The 21,080-nt window shown below is 43.9% G+C and overlaps 1 protein-coding gene across 1 annotated transcript in view; it reads left to right on the top strand.

The window, feature by feature from the left end:
- AGPAT3 (1-acylglycerol-3-phosphate O-acyltransferase 3) overlaps positions 1 to 17,784 on the top strand; it is a 119,668-nt gene extending 101,884 nt beyond the window's left edge. Inside the window, 2 exon segments of the mRNA XM_030203774.1 lie at positions 2,066 to 2,264; positions 16,954 to 17,784. Coding sequence (XP_030059634.1) covers positions 2,066 to 2,264; positions 16,954 to 17,042 — 288 coding nt within the window. The 3' untranslated portion in view covers positions 17,043 to 17,784.
- The last annotated feature ends 3,296 nt before the right edge of the window (positions 17,785 to 21,080 follow it).

The following is a 21,080-nucleotide window of genomic DNA, read 5'->3' as shown; positions in this document are numbered from 1 at the left end:
AGGTAGAGCTATTCTCCAGTGGCTGGGGGGATTTCTCAAGCATTGATCATACCAAGTAAAGATGACGGATATCTTTTCTTCTTCTTGGATTCCAAAATGTGGAGTCCTGCAGGGAGCCCTTCTTTCTCCTACCTAATTTAACATCTTAATGTCGCAGTTAGCTATTCTTCTTAACAAAGTTGGTTTTAGCACTTATATGCATGCTGACGATGTCACAGTGGTAATTCCATTTATTGGCTCATTTTCTGAAATAACTCATAGAATTGAATATGGCTTTAGAATTTTAAATGAGTGGACTTCTCTATTAAGATGAAAACTAAATAATGAATAAAACAAAGTTCATAGTTCTAGGTAATGTAAAAATCTTGGGGATAGTTTTGAACCTTATATCTATCAAGTGGTAAAGAAAGGATTTTATACTATGAAAAGATTAAGTAGAATAAGATCAAAGTTGAACTGTAATGCTTTCAGACTTTTGGTGCAATCATTACTCTTACCTCAGATAGATTATTGTAATTCAGTACTAGGGGTTATATCAGAGGGACTCTTGAAGAAACTTCAAACATTCCATAATACTGAAGCCAGACTTATTTGTTGCTCCTCTAAGTATAAGTCAGCCACACCGCTATTGCAGAAATTACATTGGCTACCCGCCAGGGCGCGAGTTATATTTAGGGTATGCTCGATTTACTTTTTCCATTATAAATGGGTTAACCCCTGAGTTCTCTGTCTCAGAGAAATAGAGCCGTGTCAAATAGATTGGCAGTGTTAGTATAATATCCTAGCCCTAAGGGTGTTATCTATAGATCTGTTTTTAATGGTCTGTTTTCATTTCAGTCCACCAAGTGGTGAAATTCTTTGCCTTTAGATATTAGAATATTATCTCAGTCTCTTTTCCATGTTTTATTTTGTTTGATTTCTATAGAAAGCCCTTAAAACATACCTTTTTCAATTATTTAATTAAGAAATGAAGTAAACCTTAAATTTGTAGTTCTCGGGGAATTCCCGGTATTAAAATATTATTGTAAACTGCATGGAGCTCCATAGGGATTTTTGTGGGGTGTGTCTCATGTAACCTAATGAAATACTTCTTCAGGAAAAGGGTGAATTCATGGAACAGCCTCCTGGTAGAGGTGATGGTGACAAACTGTACCTGAATTCAAGAAAACTTGGGACAGGTACATAGGACCTGTAGAGGAGAAGAAGAGATAGTAGCATAAATGAGCAGACTGGATAGGCCATAAGCGGTTCGATATCCAAAGTGTAATTTAATTAGCCAGAGGCTAATCACTTATTTTCAGCAACAATTGACTGTTTTTTTTTTTCAGTGGCACTAACCAGTTAACACCAAACTGAAAACCAGCTATCTGGGGGCAGAGTCGTTACTTGTTCGGTTAAATGCCAATTTTCAGCAGTTAACCGGCCAAGGTCACTGCATAAATAGGACCACATAAGTCAGTCCTATCTCTATGTGGTTAAGTGCCCGGACATGACCCCTGGCATTAAATTTCCTGGTTTAACGCCAGCGGCGTTCAGCAAAATTCTGATTCCCGCCAGCTGAATATTGGACCCATGATCTTTATCTGCCTTCATTTTTCTATACTGTATAAAGATGAATCTTAGGCAAGTTATTTAATGCTCCATTGCCTCAGGTGCAAATTTAGATTGTAAACCCTCTGGGGACAAAAACAAATACCTACTGTATCTGAATGTAGCTCACCTTGGTCTACAACTGAAAAAAGGTGTGAGCTAAATCCAAAATCCCATCCCATCCCTTCCTTCCTTCCTTGGCAAATTTCGGTAGAGCAAGTCTATAAATAGTTATCAGAGAGACAGACTTGGATGACTTCATACTCTTCTCCTGGGAGTGAGAAATACCAGACAGACGTCACTATTAGGATCTGCAGGTTCTTTCAGGTGATCCAAACCAGTTACTTTAGAAGCTAGTATGCTGGGCTTGATGTACCATTGATCTGTATTAACATAGCAACTTCTTATGTTTTTTTGTTGTGCTAATGAAAACACAATAATTTATATGACCTTACTGTTTTATTTTTTGTTCCAGGATGCTTTGCAGGAAATGTATATTCAGGAAGGCAAATTCCCTGGGGAGGAGCTTAAGCCTCGCCGCCGGCCTTGGACACTGCTGAACTTTCTCTTTTGGACCACAGTTCTCCTGTCTCCCCTCTTTTCATTCATCTTTGGAGTCTTTGTCAGCGGATCCCCCTTCCTTATCTTCACTTTCTTGGGCTTTGTTGGAGCTGGTAAGAATTACCATCTGACAGGCAAATGCATGAAACAAGATACTGCTACAGGGCTTAACAGGTCATCCAAACCTGGGAAAGCCCTTTTCTGCTGTCTCTACTTGTACTGCAGGTAAAATCTATTACAGGTAGATTCTTTGAGGTGTGAGTAGACCGCACCAGAGTTATTGCTTCAGTAATTGCTTGTAACATGAATGTCTTCTCCTGAATGTAGATTATCAGAGAGGGGTCATCCTCAAAGAGGTCTGTTTCTCCGCTTTCAGTAGCTATGTACTGTTTTCATAGAATATATAGAAATCATATCGAAGGGGATTCAGCTTCCTCACATTTATACCTCCACAAAACCATTTCTGTATATGAAACAAGTAGAAAGTTAGTGTGTAAGAGTGTGTATAGATTCTTTGAGCTCAGGATGGTCTCTACATTCAGTTACTGTCCCATCATCTTCTCCTCTGGCCATATCAGGTCCCACTTCTCTCTCTTCTGGCCACTGCTTCTCCATTGCTGTCATCACCTTCCCATTTCTCATCTTGAATTCCATCTTGCTACATCTCTAGCTGCTTTGAGTTTTATTGCCAGCCTGTTCTACAACCTCAAGCCATGTTGGAACATAACCACTTTGTGTGGTAGTGAACCTTTCTTCAGAGTGCAGATAAACTATACAATGCACATATCTGAACTTTTGTACAATATTATTCCCATGAAACCCACCCCACCCAACTCACAAGTCCCCCAACATATTTAGTAGGACCAAATATGGTAGAACCAGTCTTAAATAGACAGACTGTAAACCCCATATGAAGAGCTATCTTCCCCTCAGAATCCTCCTCAACCAGCAGAGAAACTATTGTTATTGTGATTGTTGCTATGTTAAGCCCTGAGTCTGTGACAGAAACAGACTTCTAATTTGTCTGTCCAGCAATAAAGTTTCCTTTTGATTTATACTGTACCCCGACTGTGTCTGTGGGACTTCGTCTGTCCACCAGCCACACTGCCACTTGGAACAATATGGACAGTGCTAAAGATAATGTAGCCTATATTGCACTGTAAGTTGAACGTTTAACAAGCCTAAAATATATGCACACTTAGCAATAAACTGGCAAACCTACTGAGGAGGACTTTAAATTAGGAATGTCAGGGATGGATAGACAGAGCCCTCAGGTAAGTAAAACATAAAACACTTGTACAAATAGAGGAAGAAATGGAATAATTTGGAAAATTGTGTATACTGCAGGCCAATTGGTCTGAACTTTGTGATCATTAAATTAATGAAAAGGCTGCTCAAATAGAGGAATTTCTGAATCCAGTGAATTACGGGGTACAAGGCAGCATAGCTTTACTAAAGGTAAGTCTTTTTTGACTGGATGACCAGAAAGTTGGATTGAGGGAGCACTAGATGTGGTGTATGTAGACTTCAGGGAGGCTTTTGACATGGTTCCACATAGGCCGCTTATTTTTATTTATTTATTTGTATTTGATATACCACCTTTCAACAACTATATCAAAGCGGTTTACAATAAGTGGTATTGAAAACCGGCATACAATAGAAAAAAGATAAACAAAAATAAAAATTTACGAATGTAGATATAATGTGAGACAATAGGAGGGGTGAAGAATTACACAACAATAACTAGCCAATAGACTGTAATTGGCAGTACACAAAAGGAATGGACTTTTACAGTGGTTCCCAAACCTGGTCTTGGAGGCACCCGGACCAGTTAGGTTTTCAGGATATCTATAATGAGTATTCATGAGAGAGATTTGCATGCAGTTGAGGCAGTGATGCATATCTCTCACATGAAAATTAATTGTGGATATCCTGAAAACCTGACTGACTGGAGTGCCTCCAGGACCAGGTTTGGGAACCACTGTACTATTAAAATATGTTAAAGGAGGAAAGGGAAATGGGACTTGATATACCGCCTTTCTGTGGTTTTTGCAACTACGTTCAAAGCGGTTTACATAGTATATTCAGGTACTTATTTATACCAGGGGCAATGGAGGGTTAAGTGACTTGCCCAGAGTCACAAGGAGCTGCAGTGGGAATTGAACTCAGTTCCCCAGGATCAAAGTCCACTGCACTAACCACTAGGCTACTCCTCCGCTCCAATATGAAGAGTCTAAAACTCTAGTATCTGTCATCCAAGTTGAAAGGCTTGTTGTGGGTAGGAAACTGGTTGAGTAGGAGTTCACCCTTGAGTAAAGAAGTAATATCAGTAGTGTGCTGCAGGGATTGGTCCTTGATTGTTTTTGTTTGTTTGTTTTCTCTCAACATTTTTGTAAGTGATATTCAGAGATGGGTAGGAACAGTTACAGTACTCAATGACAATTGGCAGTACTTTTACTTGTAACGAGTTACATTTAAGCTGTTCTTCTATACTTAGTAACAAAGTACAAATTTGGAAAGTAGTTTAAAAAAAAAAAAGTATTTTCCATCCCTCTACTTCTTCCCTCTACAGGCTTTCCAAGTGGTGTCAGACATGGCTTGCAGCTAATTGGACCCGAACTTCCGGTCCCCAAAACATCTGAGCTGAGACTGGAAGTTCAGGCCCAATCAGATGCAAGGCAGGATCTGACATCACCTTTGTTGTTGTCAGACTTAGCTGCCTCCCCAGTCTGAACCGTATCTTCACTGTGTGCAGGGCCCACTCCCTCTCACCCTCCCATCCACCATGGCCCTGCAGCACTATCTTGCTCCCTCCCTCCTGTTGCACCTCTACTGGGTTTGTGCTAATAAACTACCATGGGAGACATACAGGATCCGGCACTCTGCAGTGCAGCTAGTGCTTCCTGCACCAGGCCTGCTTCCTCTGATATAAACTTCTGGGACTGGCGCAGGAAGCACTAGCGGCACTGCAGAGAGCCAGGTCCCGCGTGTCTCCCATGGTAGTTTATTAGCGCGGACCCAGTGGAGTTGCATGGGAGGAAGGGAGCAAGCAAGAGTGTGCTGCAGGGCCACAGTGGATGGGAGGGGAGAGATAGAGAAATTAGGCAAAACTGGATGGTTGGGGAGTATGGCCTCTTGGGGGTTCAGTTTAATTTTTGTCTACGTATTTTGTGTTTTTAGTTTGTGGTTACTGATTGCATACTTCACGAGGGTCTGCCTGTGATCGTGTGTGAAAAAGGCCAGGTATTCTGTTAGTATCAAGTATCTGTGTAGGACTGATCTGTACTAAACCAGCTTTTTTTTATTTTTCAATTCTGCCCACTGCAATGTTCAGGGTGTTTTTATTTTCTAGGAAAGGACCTTGTGTGACCCCCTGGAAGTTTTCTTGTAAACATACTAGATTCTGTGGTCCAACTCATTAAGAATACTTTTTACTTTGTAGTAAAAAGAATAGTTTTAAGAGCTGTACTTTATTTGTTTTAAATTTACTACTTTGTAGCTTCATCGTGTGCCCCAAAGTCCTAGTATTTTTGGAAAGAGTAAACAAGCGATTCACGTCTACCTGTTCCACTCCACTTATTATTTTATAAACCTCTATCGTATCTCCCCTCGGCTGTCTTTTCTCCAAGCTGAAGAGCCCCTTTCCTCATAGGGAAATCTTCCCATCCCCTAGTGCTTGCTTATTTATTTATTTATTTTGACATTTAGACCCCCCCACATTATCCCAAACATACTTGAGTTCAAAGTGGCTAACAGTAAATAAACAACAGACAAGGTTTACAAAGCCATAAACCAAATATCAAGTATAGACCATTGATGGCCAGTTGCAATGTAAGATACTTTATCAATAAATAGAAACCTCTCAAAGAGGAGAATTTTCAGTCTTACGAAATAGCAAGTAATCAGGCTGACCCTTGATTGCCATTGGCAGTGAATTCTCACCACTTAGCACCCTGGTATCTAAAGTCTGCAGAGTGAACTGACTTATAACATACTCTCTTGCAATCTGGAAGATGAAGTCTAAAGTAGTCCCTAGAATCAAAGGTTATATTGCATAGGGAATAGTTATTAAGGGCTTCATATAATCCAGTGTCATGCCATATATTATGGATGGGGAGAGCGTTTCTGATGTTCTCCGAGGACAAGCAGGCTGATATTCTCACATGTTGGTGATGTCACGTCGGGCCCGGAGGATTTTCAAGCAAAATCACCAAAAGTCTCTTCTAGAGTCTTCCATCGCGCGAGATGATAACACCACGCATGCGCGCGCACGTTTTCCCGCCGCGCGGACACGCTCCTCAGTTTTCTTTCCACGTCTGAGGAGACACGGAGTTTCGCTTCACGCGCTTCGTGTTTCTTCGGGTCCCACGGAGTGAAAGTTTCTTCGAATTGAATTCGCTTGTTTTAAAAACAAATTTCCTTTATTTCCTTAATTTTTCTTTGTTTTTAAGTTTCCTTTCTTTTTCGTTTGCGACCGTTCTTAGGTCGCTCGGTCGGGTTTTTCCCTGTTTTGTGTCCTTTTTTCTGACACCATCGCGTCCTTTGATTTTGCGGAGGCCATTTTTCCTGCGATGTCATCGAAGACACCCAGTGGCTTCAAGCCTTGCGCCCGCCGCAACCGGACCATCTCTGGCACTGATCCGCACTCCTGGTGCCTTCAGTGCCTTGGGCCCGACCATCTGCAGGAAAGCTGTAAGTTGTGCCTAAAAATGAAAAAGCGCACTCAGCTTTCTAGAGAGGCCCAAAGAGAAAAGCTTTTTGGGTCCGGTACCTCAGCGTTGACATCGGTACCGTTGACATCGAGGGCAGCGTTGGCATTGGGAGACCGGGTACAGGCTGCCAAGAGACCGATGCACGCTGGGAGCAGTGATGCATCGAGCGGGTCTCCACCTGCCTCGGCACCTCCTGCTTTGCAGGTCCCCCGGGACTGACCTCTATCAGACCCAGCCCCGAGGAAGCGTGTGGATTCCATGTCTTCCTCACCGGTACCGAGGAGTCTCGATGATGGGCGTCGGGTGAAGGCCAAGAAGCACCGTCATCGTTCTCCTTCTCAACACGGTACCGCGAGCTCCGGGTCATCGAAGCATTCAATACCCGAGAAGCGTCGATGCCGAGAGAATCACTCTCCCTCTGTTATGGAGGTATCGACGCGCAGGTCGTCTGGCAGCCCGGTACCGGCTCCCCAACCTCTGCAGATTCTGCCTCTGAAGCCCACACCGGCACTGCAGCCTTCCCCGACAGCTTCTGTAGATGAGCACATCAAGGCTATTTTTCCTGATTTCATTGAAGCGGTGCTGCAACATTTGCGCCCGGCACTGGAGGTACTGGTACCGACGGTGCTGGATGCTCCTGCGGCATCATGCCTTTCGCCGGTGGTGAGGTCTCCTTCTCCGGTACCGCTTCCGGTATCGGGGTCGGCAGCCTCCCGGGTCGACTCTCCATTGCCTTTGATGGAGGAAGCTTCACCGGAGTCTCCTGGGGAGTCAACTTCTCGACACCGTCATCGAGGTCACCGCACCTCCATGTTGAGACGGGTTCAGATCCGGGCTGCTCTTTCTGAGTTGTTAGCCCCATCTGATGATGGCTCATCTGATGAAGATGGGGGTCATGGAGTTTTCTCTGCCGAGGATTCTCTAGGTCTTCCATCTGATTCAACCCCCTCACCTCAGAGACAGCTCTCCCCTCCGGAGAGCTTGTCTTTTTCATCTTTTGTGCGGGAAATGTCTGAGGCCATTCCCTTCCCTGTGGAGACTGTGGATGAGCCCAGGGCCAAGATGCTCGAGGTCCTGGATTATCCATCTCCACCTAAGTCTTCTACCACAGCTGCTTTTCATGATACATTCAGGGAAGTGCTAATGAGGAACTGGGAGAAGCCTCTTTCTTGTCCAACTATTCCCAAAAAGGCTGAATCTCAGTATCGGATCCACAGGGAACCCAGTTTCCTCCGGCCTCAGTTGCCTCATGACTCTACGGTGGTGGATTCCGCTCTCAGAAGAGCTAAGAGTTCTAGGAACTTTGCCTCAGCGCCCCTGGGGCGAGAACATAGAACCTTGGATTCTTTTAAGAGGAAGGCGTATCAGGCTGGCATGCTCGCTTCCAAAATTCAGTCGTACCAGCTCTTCACGAGCATTCATTTGCGGAACTCAGTGCAGCAGCTTGAGAGCTTGGTTGATGCACTCCCACCAGAGCAGGCCGAGCCTTTTCGCCAAGTGGTCAGGCAGCAGAAGGCGTGTCGCAAATTCCTGTCCAGGGGCATTTACGATACTTGCGATGTGACATCCAGATTTTCTGCTATGGGTATAGTGATGCGCAGACTCTCATGGCTGCGTGCCTCTAACCTGGAGGAACGAACTCAGCAGAAAATTGCGGATATCCCTTGCCGGGGGGGATCATCTTTTCGGTGAGAAGGTCGAAGAGTTGATTGATCATCTCTATCAGCGTGATAACGCAATGGACTCTCTCTCCCGCCGGGCACCTTTTGCATCCGCTTCCTCATCCAGGAAGTTTTTCAAAGGGAACAGAAGTGCACCTTACGCCTCTAGGGGCCGTAAGTACACTCCTACTTCTTGACAGCCGGTTCAGGCTCTGCCACAGCATGCTCGTTCTCGTCAACAGCGTGCGCCCAAACAGGCCCCTGCAGCTCCCCAGCAAAAACCAGGGACGGGTTTTTGACTGGCTCCAGTTGAGCATAACCACCATAAATGTGTCCATGCCAGGCGATCTGCCTGTCAGGGGGAGGTTAAAATGTTTTCACCAAAGGTGGCCTCTGATAACCTCCGACCAGTGGGTTCTTCAAATAGTCCGGTTAGGCTACACCCTAAATCTGGAAACCAAACCTCCAAATTGCCCACTGGGAGCTCTTTCAGCTCCCAACACAAGCAGGTACTTGCAGAGGAACTCTCCACCCTTCTCAGCGCCAATGTGGTCGAGCCCGTTCCACCAGGGCAAGAAGGGCTGGGATTCTATTCCAGGTACTTCCTTGTGGAAAAGAAGACAGGGGGGATGTGTCCCATCCTAGACCTAAGGGGCCTGAACAAATATCTGGTTTGAGAAAAGTTCAGGATGCTTTCCCTGGGCACCCTTCTTCCCATGATTCAGGAAAACGACTGGCTATGCTGGCAGTGCCTGGCAGTTGTTGCAGTGTCTCTACGCAGACTGGGAGTGCATATGTTCCCTTATCTGGATGATTGGCTGGTGAAGAGCACCTCCCACGATGGGGCTTTACAGTCCATGCAGATGACTATTCAAGTGCTGGAGCTACTAGGGTTTGTCATCAATTACCCAAAGTCCCATCTCAACCCAGTTCAAAAATTGGAATTCATTGGGGCTCTGTTGTGCACGAAGACAGCTTGTGCCTATCTTCCCGAGCCAAGAGCGGACAACCTTCTGTCTCTAGTCTCCAAGGTTCAAGCGTCTCAGCAGATCACAGCTCGGCAGATGTTGAGACTTCTGGGCCACATGGCTTCCACAGTTCATGTAACTCCCATGGCAGGTCTTCACATGAGATCGGCTCAGTGGACCCTAGCTTCCCAGTGGTTTCAAGCTGCAGGGAATTTAGAGGATGTGATCCAGCTGTCCATCGACTTTCGGAATTCACTTCACTGGTGGACAGTTCGATCCAATCTGGTTTTGGGGCGCCCATTCCAAATTCCTCAGCCACAAAAAGTGCTGACGACGGATACATCCCTCGGGTGGGGAGCGCATGTAGATGGGCTTCACACTCAAGGAGCTTGGTCCCTTCAGGAAAAGCGTCTTCAGATCAATCTCCTGGAGTTGCGAGCGATCTGGAACGCTCTAAAGGCTTTCAGAGATCGGTTATCCAACCAAATTATTCTGATTCAAACAATCAGGTTGTGATTTACTACACAAACAAGCAAGGGGGCACCGGATCTCACCCTCTGTGTCAGGAAGCCGTACATGGCATGTTTCTCCAAGCCATTTACCTAGCCGGCGTAAACAACAGTCTGGCCGACAGGTTGAGCAGGATAATGCAACCTCATGAGTGGTCACTGAGAATGGCTGTCGCTAGAAAGATCTTCCGAGCATGGGGCACCCCCTCAGTGGATCTTTTTGCCACTCAATTCAATCACAAGGTCCCTCAGTTCTGTTCCAGACTACAGGCCTACCGCAGGCTAGCTTCGGATACCTTTCTCCTTCATTGGGGAACAGGCCTTCTGTATGCATATCCTCCCATACCTCTGGTGGGGAAGACTTTGCTGAAACTCAAGCAAGACCACGGAACCATGATTCTGATTGCGCCTTTCTGGCCGCGTCAGATCTGGTTTCCTCTTCTTCTGGAGTTGTCCTCCAAAGAACCGTGGGGATTGGAGTGTTTTCCAACCCTCATTACTCAGGACAAGGGGGCGCTTCTACATCCCAACCTCCAGTCTCTGGCTCTCATGGCCTGGATGTTGAGAGCTTAGAATTTGCCTCCTTGGGTCTTTCTGAGGGTGTCTCCCGAGTCTTGCTTGCTTCCAGGAAAGATTCCACTAAAAGATGTTACTCTTTTAAATGGAAGAGTTTTGCCGTCTGGTGTGACAGCAGGGCCCTAGATCCCTTTTCTTGTCCTACACAGACCTTGCTTGAGTACCTTCTGCATTTATCAGAGTCTGGTCTCAAGACCAACTCCGTAAGAGTTCACCTTAGTGCGATTAGTGCTTACCATCAACGTGTAGAAGGTCAGCCTATCTCTGGACAGCCTTTAGTTGTTCGCTTCATGAGAGGTTTGCTTTTGTCAAAGCCCCCTGTCAAACCGCCTCCTGTGTCATGGGATCTCAATGTCGTTCTCACCCAGCTGATGAAACCCCCTTTCGAGCCACTGAATTCCTGCCATCTGAAGTACTTGACCTGGAAGGTCATTTTCTTGGTGGCTGTTATTTCAGCTCGTAGGGTCAGTGAGCTTCAGGCTCTAGTAGTTCATGCTCCTTACCTTAAATTTCATCATAACAGAGTAGTCTTCCGCACGCACTCTAAGTTCCTGCCAAAGGTGGTGTCGGAGTTCCATCTGAACCAGTCAATTGTCTTGCCAACATTTTTTCCTTGCCCTCATACAAGTCCTGGCGAAAGCAAGCTGCACACTTTGGACTGCAAAAGAGCATTGGCGTTTTACGTGGAGCGGACAAGCCCCCACAGACAGTCCGCCCAGTTGTTTATTTCTTTTAATCCCAACAAGAGGGAAGTTGCTGTCGGGAAATGCACCATATCTAATTGGCTAGCAGATTGCATTTCCTGACTTTAGAGGGCCATGTCACGGCTCATAATTTAGAGCCATGGCTGCGTCAGTGGCTCATCTGAGGTCAGCAACTATTGAAGAGATCTGCAAGGCTGCGACGTGGTCATCAGTCCACACATTCACATCTCACTACTGCCTTCAGCAGGATAGCCGACGCGACAGTCGGTTTGGGCAGTCGGTGCTGCAGAATCTGTTTGGGGTTTAGAATCCAACTCCAACCCTCCTAGGCCCATTTTTATTCTGTTCCAGGCTGCACTCTCAGTTAGATGTTTCTTGTTTCAGGTCAATTTTTGTTATGTCCTCGCCGTTGCGAGGCCCAATTGACCACTGTTTGTTGTGTTGAGTGAGCCTGGGGGCTAGGGATACCCCACATGTGAGAATATCAGCCTGCTTGTCCTCGGAGAAAGCGAAGTTTCTTACCTGAAGCAGGTATTCTCCGAGGACAGCAGGCTGCATATTCTCACAAACCCTCCTACCTCCCCTCTGGAGTTGTATTTCTTTCATCTTTTGGATTCAACTGAGGAGCGTGTCCGCGCGGCGGGCAGGAAATCGTGCACGCGCATGCGCGGTGTGATTGTCTCGCGCGACGGAATGCAATAGAAGAGACTTTTGGCGATTTTGCTAGAAAATCCTCCGGGGCCGACGTGACATCTCCCACATGTGAGAATATGCAGTCTGCTGTCCTCGGAGAATACCTGCTTCAGGTAAGAAACTTCGCTTTATAGTAGGTGATCATCTGATATTCATTAATTACCGGGTGGTGTGGCTCAATATTAAGAGATAAGTGTAAAGAGTTTTTTTCAAAAGTGAAGGTTTTAGACTTCAAAATAACTAACTTTATCAAGAGGTTAAACTTCATAAAGTACGAGAGATCGCAAAAAGCAGAACACAGGCAACAATATCTGTAAAAAGCTAAGGAAAGCAGCAAAGTAAAGATTCAAATGGAAGAAAAATAGCCAGAGCAGTAAGATGGAAAGACAAGCCATTTTATTTTTATATGTTAGTGGTAGGAAGAAGTACAAAAGGCATTGTGAAGCTCAAAGAGTGAAGGGGAGGAATATGTACAGGGTGAGGCAAACAAAAAAAAAAAAGGAGCTCCCCCCCCCTAGAGTTCTTTTGCTGTTTTCTGAGCAACTGTTTGGCGTTTCAATGTGAAATTTTACAGCTTTATTTGTTGTTGTTATATTTCAAGTCAATTGAGATTATCTTCAAACATGGCAAAGTTACAGACTTTTTAGCATGACCACCCAACAATTTTCACACTTTCAAAAATGTTTGCACTGTAAAACTACCATTATTTAAAAAAAAAAAATAATGGGGTACTGTTTACAAATTAAGGGCCCTGTTTACTACGGCACACTATTGTTTTTTTGCCCACACTAATGCTAGAGACACCCATATTGGTGTCGCTAGCATTAGCACGTGCTAAAAACGCTAGCGCGCCTACAGCATGGCTTAGTAAACATGGCCCTAAATTATTGTTTACAAAAGTCTGGCACAGTGACATAGACTTTTGTAAACAATAATTTGAATAATTTGTATTTGATAATTTACAGATAATTTGTTTAAAATCATTTTGGATCGGAATGGCAATCGTGGGCAAGTTATTGGCAGCAGACAAAATAAGAATCCAGACACTGTGTGAACAAGGTTTTGGAGCAAAGGCAATAGTATCTGTGTATTATTTCAGGAACTGGAAGCTCAGCATTTGTGAAGAAAATTTGTTGGCATGACTGCAGAATTATGACATTGTTAATTGTATTGTTTTAATGATGTTATTTTACTGTGTTTTAACTGAAATATTTTAACACGCAAAAATCGCTAGCTGGTAACACTAAAATGTCAATAACATCAGCATAGCTTAAGATAATTAAATTTTATTTAATAGTAATATGAAAATATGATGATTAAAAATACGTAATATTTCTCATTGAAATTCAAAGCGGTTGCTGAGAACTACAAAAAACTGTATGGGGTTATTTTTTTCCCCTCTCGCCTTGTATTTTCTAATAAGGGTAAAGCAGAGTTGCTTAATAATTATTTCTTTATTGTGTTCACAGATAAAGGGCTAGGTGTAGGACCGCAGAAGACAAACACAAATAAGAATGGAAGTATGGTAGATCTTGAACAGTATTCAGAAGGCTCTGTTTATGAAGAGCTAAATAAACTAAAGTTAGAGAAAGCAGTGGGATTGCATGGGATACATCCAGGAGTACTAAAGGAATTTAAGGAAGTTTTGGTAGCTCTGGTCGCTGACCTTTTTGATGATTCTTTAGAGTTGGGAGTGGACCCGGGGGATTGGAGAAGATCATATGTGGTCCCTCGCCACAAAAGCAGGAGGTTTGGAACTACAGGCAGTTAGTCTGACCTTTGTGGTGAGTAAATTAATGAAAATGCTTCTAAAACAGAGGATAATGAGGTTTCTGAAATCCAGTGCATTGCAGGACATGAGGCAGCACAGTTTTACTAGAGGTAGGACTTATCAGGCAAATCTGATTAATTTATTTAACTGAGTGACCAGACAGTTGGATTGATGGAGGGCACTAGATGTTGTATACTTAGATTTTAGCAAAGCCATTGAAATGATTCCATATAGCCTACTTATAAATAATCTCAGTGCCCTCGGTGTGGGCCCTAAAGTGACTGATTGACTGGGTTAAAAATTAGTTGAGTAGAAGGCGACAAAGGGTAGTGGTAAATAGAGTTCACTTTGAAGAAAAGAGATCTTACCGGTGGTGGACCTCTAACTCCCCCCCCCCCCCCCCCCCCCCCCCCCCGACACCAAAAATATACCCTGGGCTCTACCCCCACCCACCAAGCTGGCCTAGTGCCTCCAAACCTCCCTCCCCGTACCTTTAGAGAAGGGAAGAGGGAGTGGAACTCCCTCCTCCTGAGGTGTTCCTTCAAAATGGTAGTGCCCTGCCTGATGCATCCTGGAATGCACTAGGCGGAGCTTCAATACCATTTAAAGGAGTTTTTCCCCACCCCACCCAGTGCATCCCATGATTGGCAGGGTGCTGCCATTTTGAAGGCACACCTCAAGAGGAGGGAGTGCCACTCCCTCTTCCCTTTGCCAAAGGTACAGGGGGGGGGGGTTGGGGACACTAGGCCACCAGAGTGGGAGGGCAAGTGGGGGTAGATTTGCCCACTGGACCACCTTGGACATTTTATGGGGTCAGGGGGCTTGGAGGTCCAACGAACCTCCAGCTCCACCTGTGTCTGAAGAGATTGGGGGAGGAAGGCCACTGGGACACCAGTGGAACTTGTCAGACCTTCAGCCCCCTTGTATGTGGAGGGGCGGAGGGTCCGGGCTTTTTTTTTTTTTTTTGACAGCCCGGACTTGTCAAACAACTGCGCTAGGATTGTGCCTTGGGTACATGCCTAGGCACAATCCTGTAATTCCCCCCATGATCAAAACTAATAGTGTGCATAAATTTGCACGCTATTAGTTTTGATCATCAGGGATTTAATTCCCCACACTGTTCTGGTGCTAATTTTTCAGTACTGTTTGGAATAGCACGGGGAATTTGATCATTGGCTCCCAAATGTTGTTTTCTGGCCCTTGGAAGCTTGGCAACACTTAGAGTGGGATTCCTGCTTCCCCACCATAACTTGGCTCTCTATAAGCATGTACTGCTCAGTGCCAGAAGTTCAGGTTGATATCACAGTTTCAAGTCTGTCTTGGAAGACTTGAAACCGCAAGACTAACACGAACTTCCAGCATGATGTGGCTCAGGCTTGCAGAAAGCCAAGTAATGGTGGGGAAGCAGGAATCCCACTGTTTCTTTTGCAGCTGAAAATAGGTGACGGAAGAGAAACTGGGTGAAGGGTGGGAGACACATGAGCGAGACTTGGTGAAGGCTGGGGGGGGGGGTTTACATGAGAGAGACTGGGTAAAGGTGGGGGAGGGTTTACATGAGCAGCAGAGACTGGGTGAAGGCTGGGGAGTTATATGAGTGAGAGTGAAAGCTGGTGGGGAGATGATGTACTGTCGTATTTTACCAGTATTTGTCAAACATGTGGCAAAATATGATGGTTCATGTTTTGGCCCTCCGAATGTTACAAAATATGAAATGTGGCCCCTGACTAGAAAAACATGAGACAAGACTGTACTAGATCATGTTTCTGCTGTCTTCATTTCTTTCAACTCAAGGTCCTTTGTTGTTCCATGCTCTCTTAAAGTCCATTACAGTTTGACTTCTCCACCTATTCAGGAATAGCATTCCATGCATCTTAACACCCTCTCTGTAAAAAATAAATTTTTGATATTGCTCCTGAGTCTACTCTCCCAGAGCCTTGTGTTATGACAACTTATTCTATAACATCCCTTCCACTGAAAAAGCCCACCTCCAATGCATTGTGTATTGTTAATATCTTTCAAGTATTTGAAAGTCTGTATCAACTCTCTTATGTCTGTTCTCTAGGGATATTTATTTAGATCCTTAAGCCTTATCTCATAGGGCAGGGACCCCTGGCTATAGCCTGTGGGTTGGATATGACCTATGGAGCTCATTTTTCCAACACCATTTTTTTTCCCAAAGTTGTATTCTGTCCCCAGAGGAGTTTTGGGGAGTGGAGGAGTAGCCTAGTGGTTAGTGCAGTGGACTTTGATCCTGGGGAACTGAGTTCGATTCCCACTGCAGCTCCTTGTGACTCTGGGCAAGTCACCTAACCCTCCATTGCCCCTGGTACAAAATAAGTACCTGAATATATGTAAACCGCTTTGAATGTAGTTGCAAAAACCTCAGAAAGGCGGTATATCAAGTCCCCTTTCCCTTTTTTTTTTTTTTTGCCTTTTTATGTCATGTGCAGCAGCAGCAAAGGCAGGAAGGTTAGCAGGTTTCCCAGCTTCCAATAGCCAAACAAAACAATGGTGATGTACCATGACAACAAACTCAAACTCCTAGGGGAACTTCCCACTCAGCAAACTCCAAGGGAACACACATGTTACCCTTTTGGTAATTTGAATTGGCATACATGGCCCTTTCCTCATAAGGTTTGGGGGGCCCCTCTGGTACCCCTTCTCTGGACTGCTTCCACTTTGTTCTTCTAGAGATATGACCTCCACAGCAGAACAATATAATTGTCTCTGCCTCTGCGATCGTTGCACATTTTGTAGGTCCTGTTTTTTTGCCCAGGTATCCTCATCCTCTTGTGCCATCTGATAAAGGGCTTATGAGCAGGTAAAGACCTCTTAACCTCATTGCCCCACTTAGACCTTACTCGGTCTTAGATTATCACCTAATCACTTCCTTTTCAGTATCTCCCAAATATGTGTGAAGTTGATCTCCATTTTAGTTGTTTCCGCCTTCATTAATAAATACAGTCTGCAAAGGGTCTAGTTTGTCTCCAGCTAATGTAGCTACAAGAACACTGCACCACACCATCCTGACAGTTCCCGGTCAAGCTTGTTCCATCGGTACTCCTGCTTTGGATTCTCTTCTGTAGAATTCTTGAAGAATTAATGAGAACCTAAACAGAATCCTATACAGGGACAGAAATACAAAATAGGCCAAGAATGCAAAGTAGTAATGCAGTATGTCTGACTATGTTTTCTTTTGGTTTTGCAGCATCCTTCTGTGTTCGTAGATTGATAGGAGTAACAGAAATAGAAAAGGGTTCCAGCTACGGCAACCAGGAGCTCAAGAAGAAAGAATAAGCCATTGACATATTCTCTCACGATGCAGATCCAGACTTTGATATCCAAATGACACTGTTACAGACACTTAGGAATTATTTCTGATAATATAAAAATATAACAATAAGAAGAATCTTGGCTAGGTGAATGAGAAGAATTCATAGTTGTTTCCATGCTGCTGGAGCAAATGGATCAATTTTATGTTAAATTATGGTTACCTCAAGATGGCAGTGGTCTGGGATGCAGGTATGTCCTCTTTCAGCAAAGCATCACACTAAATTAGCTGCAGAGAACTCCCAGTTTTCATGGCAAGACTGAGCCAACACTACCATTCACAATACTGTGGGTCTGTCCTGCTACCTTGGAGGGGGTGAAGCAAGCAAGCCATGGCTTTCAGGCTTATAGTACATCAAGTGACAACCCAAAGTGATTTAAAGCAACTTACATGGAGAGTATAACAGGGTGTGATGGAAGATGCAATCTCAAGAAGCACAGACATGGGACTTGACTGCCTGATACAGCATTTCCTTAAAGCCTCTGCCATGCTAAGTTCTGACAAACCTTGATCATGTTCATTACTCACAAGATTTTCTGAATATTATTAAGTCTATCTGTTTCTGTAATCTCTTTCTCTGCCATAGACTTGTTTTGAAAAATATCCCTTTAGATAACCTATTGCTGCCCAAAGAGTTTTACTAGCTTGTATAGAAACTTCTGTCCTTCACGGCGCCCCACAAAAACTCAATTCCCTTGCTACACCATTTTTAAAAAAAAGCTTTGTCCACTTCACTATATCCTACTTAAGATCTCCCCTTTCCAGCATGCCATTATAGAAAACCTCCACCCACTTTCAGCACCATAAGGGATCTCTGCCCCCCTCAGAGCAATCTAAGGCTACTGTGCCCACTTCTCTGCATCCTAGGTTTATGCTATCTCCTCACAACATCCTCATGAAGCTCTTCCCCCTTACAGCATGCTATGAAAAATCGTCCAACTTCACTGTATACTGCCTGCAGAATTTCTGTCCCCTTCCCTCACACTGCATCATAGGGAAATTATGCTGTCTTACAGCACCCTCGTTTACTTCATGTTACAGAAAGTCTGATCTCTCACACCATTGCAGGTAAAATGCCCACTTCACTGTATCCTAAGAAAACTCTGCCCATTTGACTACAAAAGCTCCATCTCTCAACAAATTTTGTTTCCTCACAGCACCCTATAGAAGCCCACTTTACTGCACCTCTCACTGTATCCACTGAAGGTGCCCCTATCTGTACCTTGCAGAAATTTTACATAAGAACTTGAAAGTAGCCATACTGGGTCAGACCAATGAAATCTAGCCTAGTATCCTGTTTTCCAAACAGTGGCCAAACCAGGTCACAAGTACCTGGCAGAAACCCAAATCGTGGCAACACTCCATACTACAAATCCCAGGTCCCAGAACAAGCAGTTACTTCCCATGTCTGTCTCAGTAGCAGACAATAGACGTTTCCTCCAGGAATTTGTCCAAACCTTTTTTAAACCCAGATACACTAACTGCTGTTACCACATCCTGCTATACATATATCCCCTCAGTGCACCCTTTGACAAATCTTAAGGAAACTATACCCTTTGCAGTACCCTAAAATAATCCCACTCTTGTGTCTGCTAAGGAAATCTCGCAGCACCTCACATCTCATTAATGAAGTCCCACCAAGGAAATTCTGTGTTGTTTGTGTATGGTTGAGCCTACAGATATCTATAATTGGTACCTCTGGGTATTATTTTTGTAGTATTGGTTATTATTACTACAACTCTGTTCCGAAAAAAAACTCCTCATTTTTGCTTATTACACCACCACAGAAAACCTTGTCTTACAAACATGAGCGTGCCTTTTACAACCATCTAAACTAAATGCCATAAAAAGAAAAAAATAATCCCCCAGCTGAGGGTGAGATCCCAGTTGCTGTGTATTGGTTTATCACTTACAGATTATGTCATACAGTCACCAAAGGCAGGATGAATTTTGATTTTTCTTTTCTGAAAAACAATGTCATTTTAGTCTATCTTGTGCGAGATGCTTTATCCCCTTCTGGTGAGAGGCATGGTATGTGACCGAGACCACTCTTGAATGCCCTCTGTTTAATTTGCAGATTAACATCAAAGTTCCTTGGACTTAGTTACTGTAAAACCCTAGATCAGTGCTTCCCAATCTTTTTGTGGCTGTAACCCCATGATTAAAGCCAGATGAAATTGTGTGACCCCCAAAGGTGCAGAATAATGATGCACCTATGGAGAGCTCACCTAGGTTGTGACCCCAAATGTGGATTTTGTGACACCATTTGGGGTCCTGACCCACAGTTTGGGAAGCTTTGCCCTATATATGTTCTGTGTAAGCAGTGTTCTGTGACAGTCACCAACATGATATTTTATGGCATTAACCCAGGGAGTTAGCGTTATGAGCTTTGTAGTCACTTTACACTGTGCAGGTTTGTGGGGCGTAACCTGCACAGAGCAGTAGTTATAACCCTTAATACTGTCAGACTGGATGGACCATACTGGTCCTTATGTTGTCATTTACCATGCTACTATGGATAAGTTATGAGGGTAATTTACTAACAGTTAACATGCATTATTTACCACAGGGTCCATTGCATAGAATATGTCTTGCTCCAAATAATGCACGATAACTGCATTAGTGCACGATAACTGCATTAGTGCACTTTAATGTTAGTAAATGGCCTCTACAATTAGTTACATATATAAAGGTATATAATTAGACAAACCAGTAAAGAATCAGAAAAACATTTGATATGACAAATGATGAAATATCCAAACATTTAAAATGTGAACAATTATGAACAAATATATTCAATAGTAAAAATATGTGAACTGGTTTACAAAAACACTGTTTAAAAAGATGGCTTAATTGTGGTTACCAAAACCATTTCAGTGTGATATTAACATTCTCTGCCAGAAGTTATGAAATGGTTTTATGTAACCACAGTCTTCTTTTTAAAGACTCATGAATGTGATTTATGCATTGGAATGACTTGAACTTAATGAGTCACTTGATTCAGGCAATATATGAACATATACTGAAATCACTCTTGTATTTTGCACTCTTCTAGAATCTTCAGCTTTCAAAAATATACGATATCTCTGTCCTCAAGAAGAGAATGTTTTGGGGGTTTTTTTGTCCAATGAGTTTCATTGAAGCAGGCATTGCTTGCCAAAGCACGAAGATGATAATGTTGAGAATTCTTTTGTGTGTGTGTGTGTGTGTTTTAATCTACTAAAAATGACAAATAATGCATAGTAACTTGTGTTAGTATATGTTAACAAATGATATATTACAAGACTCTTACTGAAGTGTGGTAAGGTTTTGCACTTAACTATACATTAGTTGCAAGAACTAACACACAGTAAGTGCAAAGCCTGTGTGGTAAATGTAGGGGTGTGTCAAGCTTGTGCCCTGCATTTACTACACATGGCAGACACTTACTACATGGCACCTTATTACCTTCAGTGCCAGATAGCGTAGATGCCCATGCTGTCTGTTGGAGCAGATAACTCAGTGCAGGGCCAGGCATGGTAGTGCTCCCCTCACACACATCCCCCTCCTGGCCCAATCTGTCCAAGACATCCTAATTCTCCACCCTCCCAATATCATGGCTCAATCCGCAACACTGCTGATCTGAACCACAATCTTCCCAAGAGTCTAAGTCCCTCTGTGAACCTAAGCCCTCCCACTTGTGTCAAATGAAACTCTCCACCACCACTCCTGGAACTTACACTTGGTGATTTCTGATGGAGTTAGAAGACTGGGAAGGGATCAGTCCCCCTCCACTCCTGCCTCGTCCAGTTCAAAGGTTCAGTTTGGCTGCCAAGACATTAAGAGAGTGGGGGGGGGGGTGTCTGGATGGGATTAGGATGTATGAAGGAAAGGTGGTGAGGATCTGCCATAGTGTATCTGTAGTTAAGTCTGTTTAATAGTAGTAGTAGTAGTAGTAGTAGTTGCAATAACAGACTTCAGGTAGTATGGCTAAACTTAGAGCCTTCTCTTGAGGTAAATGTTGC

The sequence above is a fragment of the Microcaecilia unicolor genome, chromosome 5 (assembly GCF_901765095.1).
Source record: "Microcaecilia unicolor chromosome 5, aMicUni1.1, whole genome shotgun sequence".
NCBI classification, from domain to species: Eukaryota; Metazoa; Chordata; class Amphibia; order Gymnophiona; family Siphonopidae; genus Microcaecilia; species Microcaecilia unicolor.
This window is presented reverse-complemented; position numbering and strand designations above follow the sequence as displayed.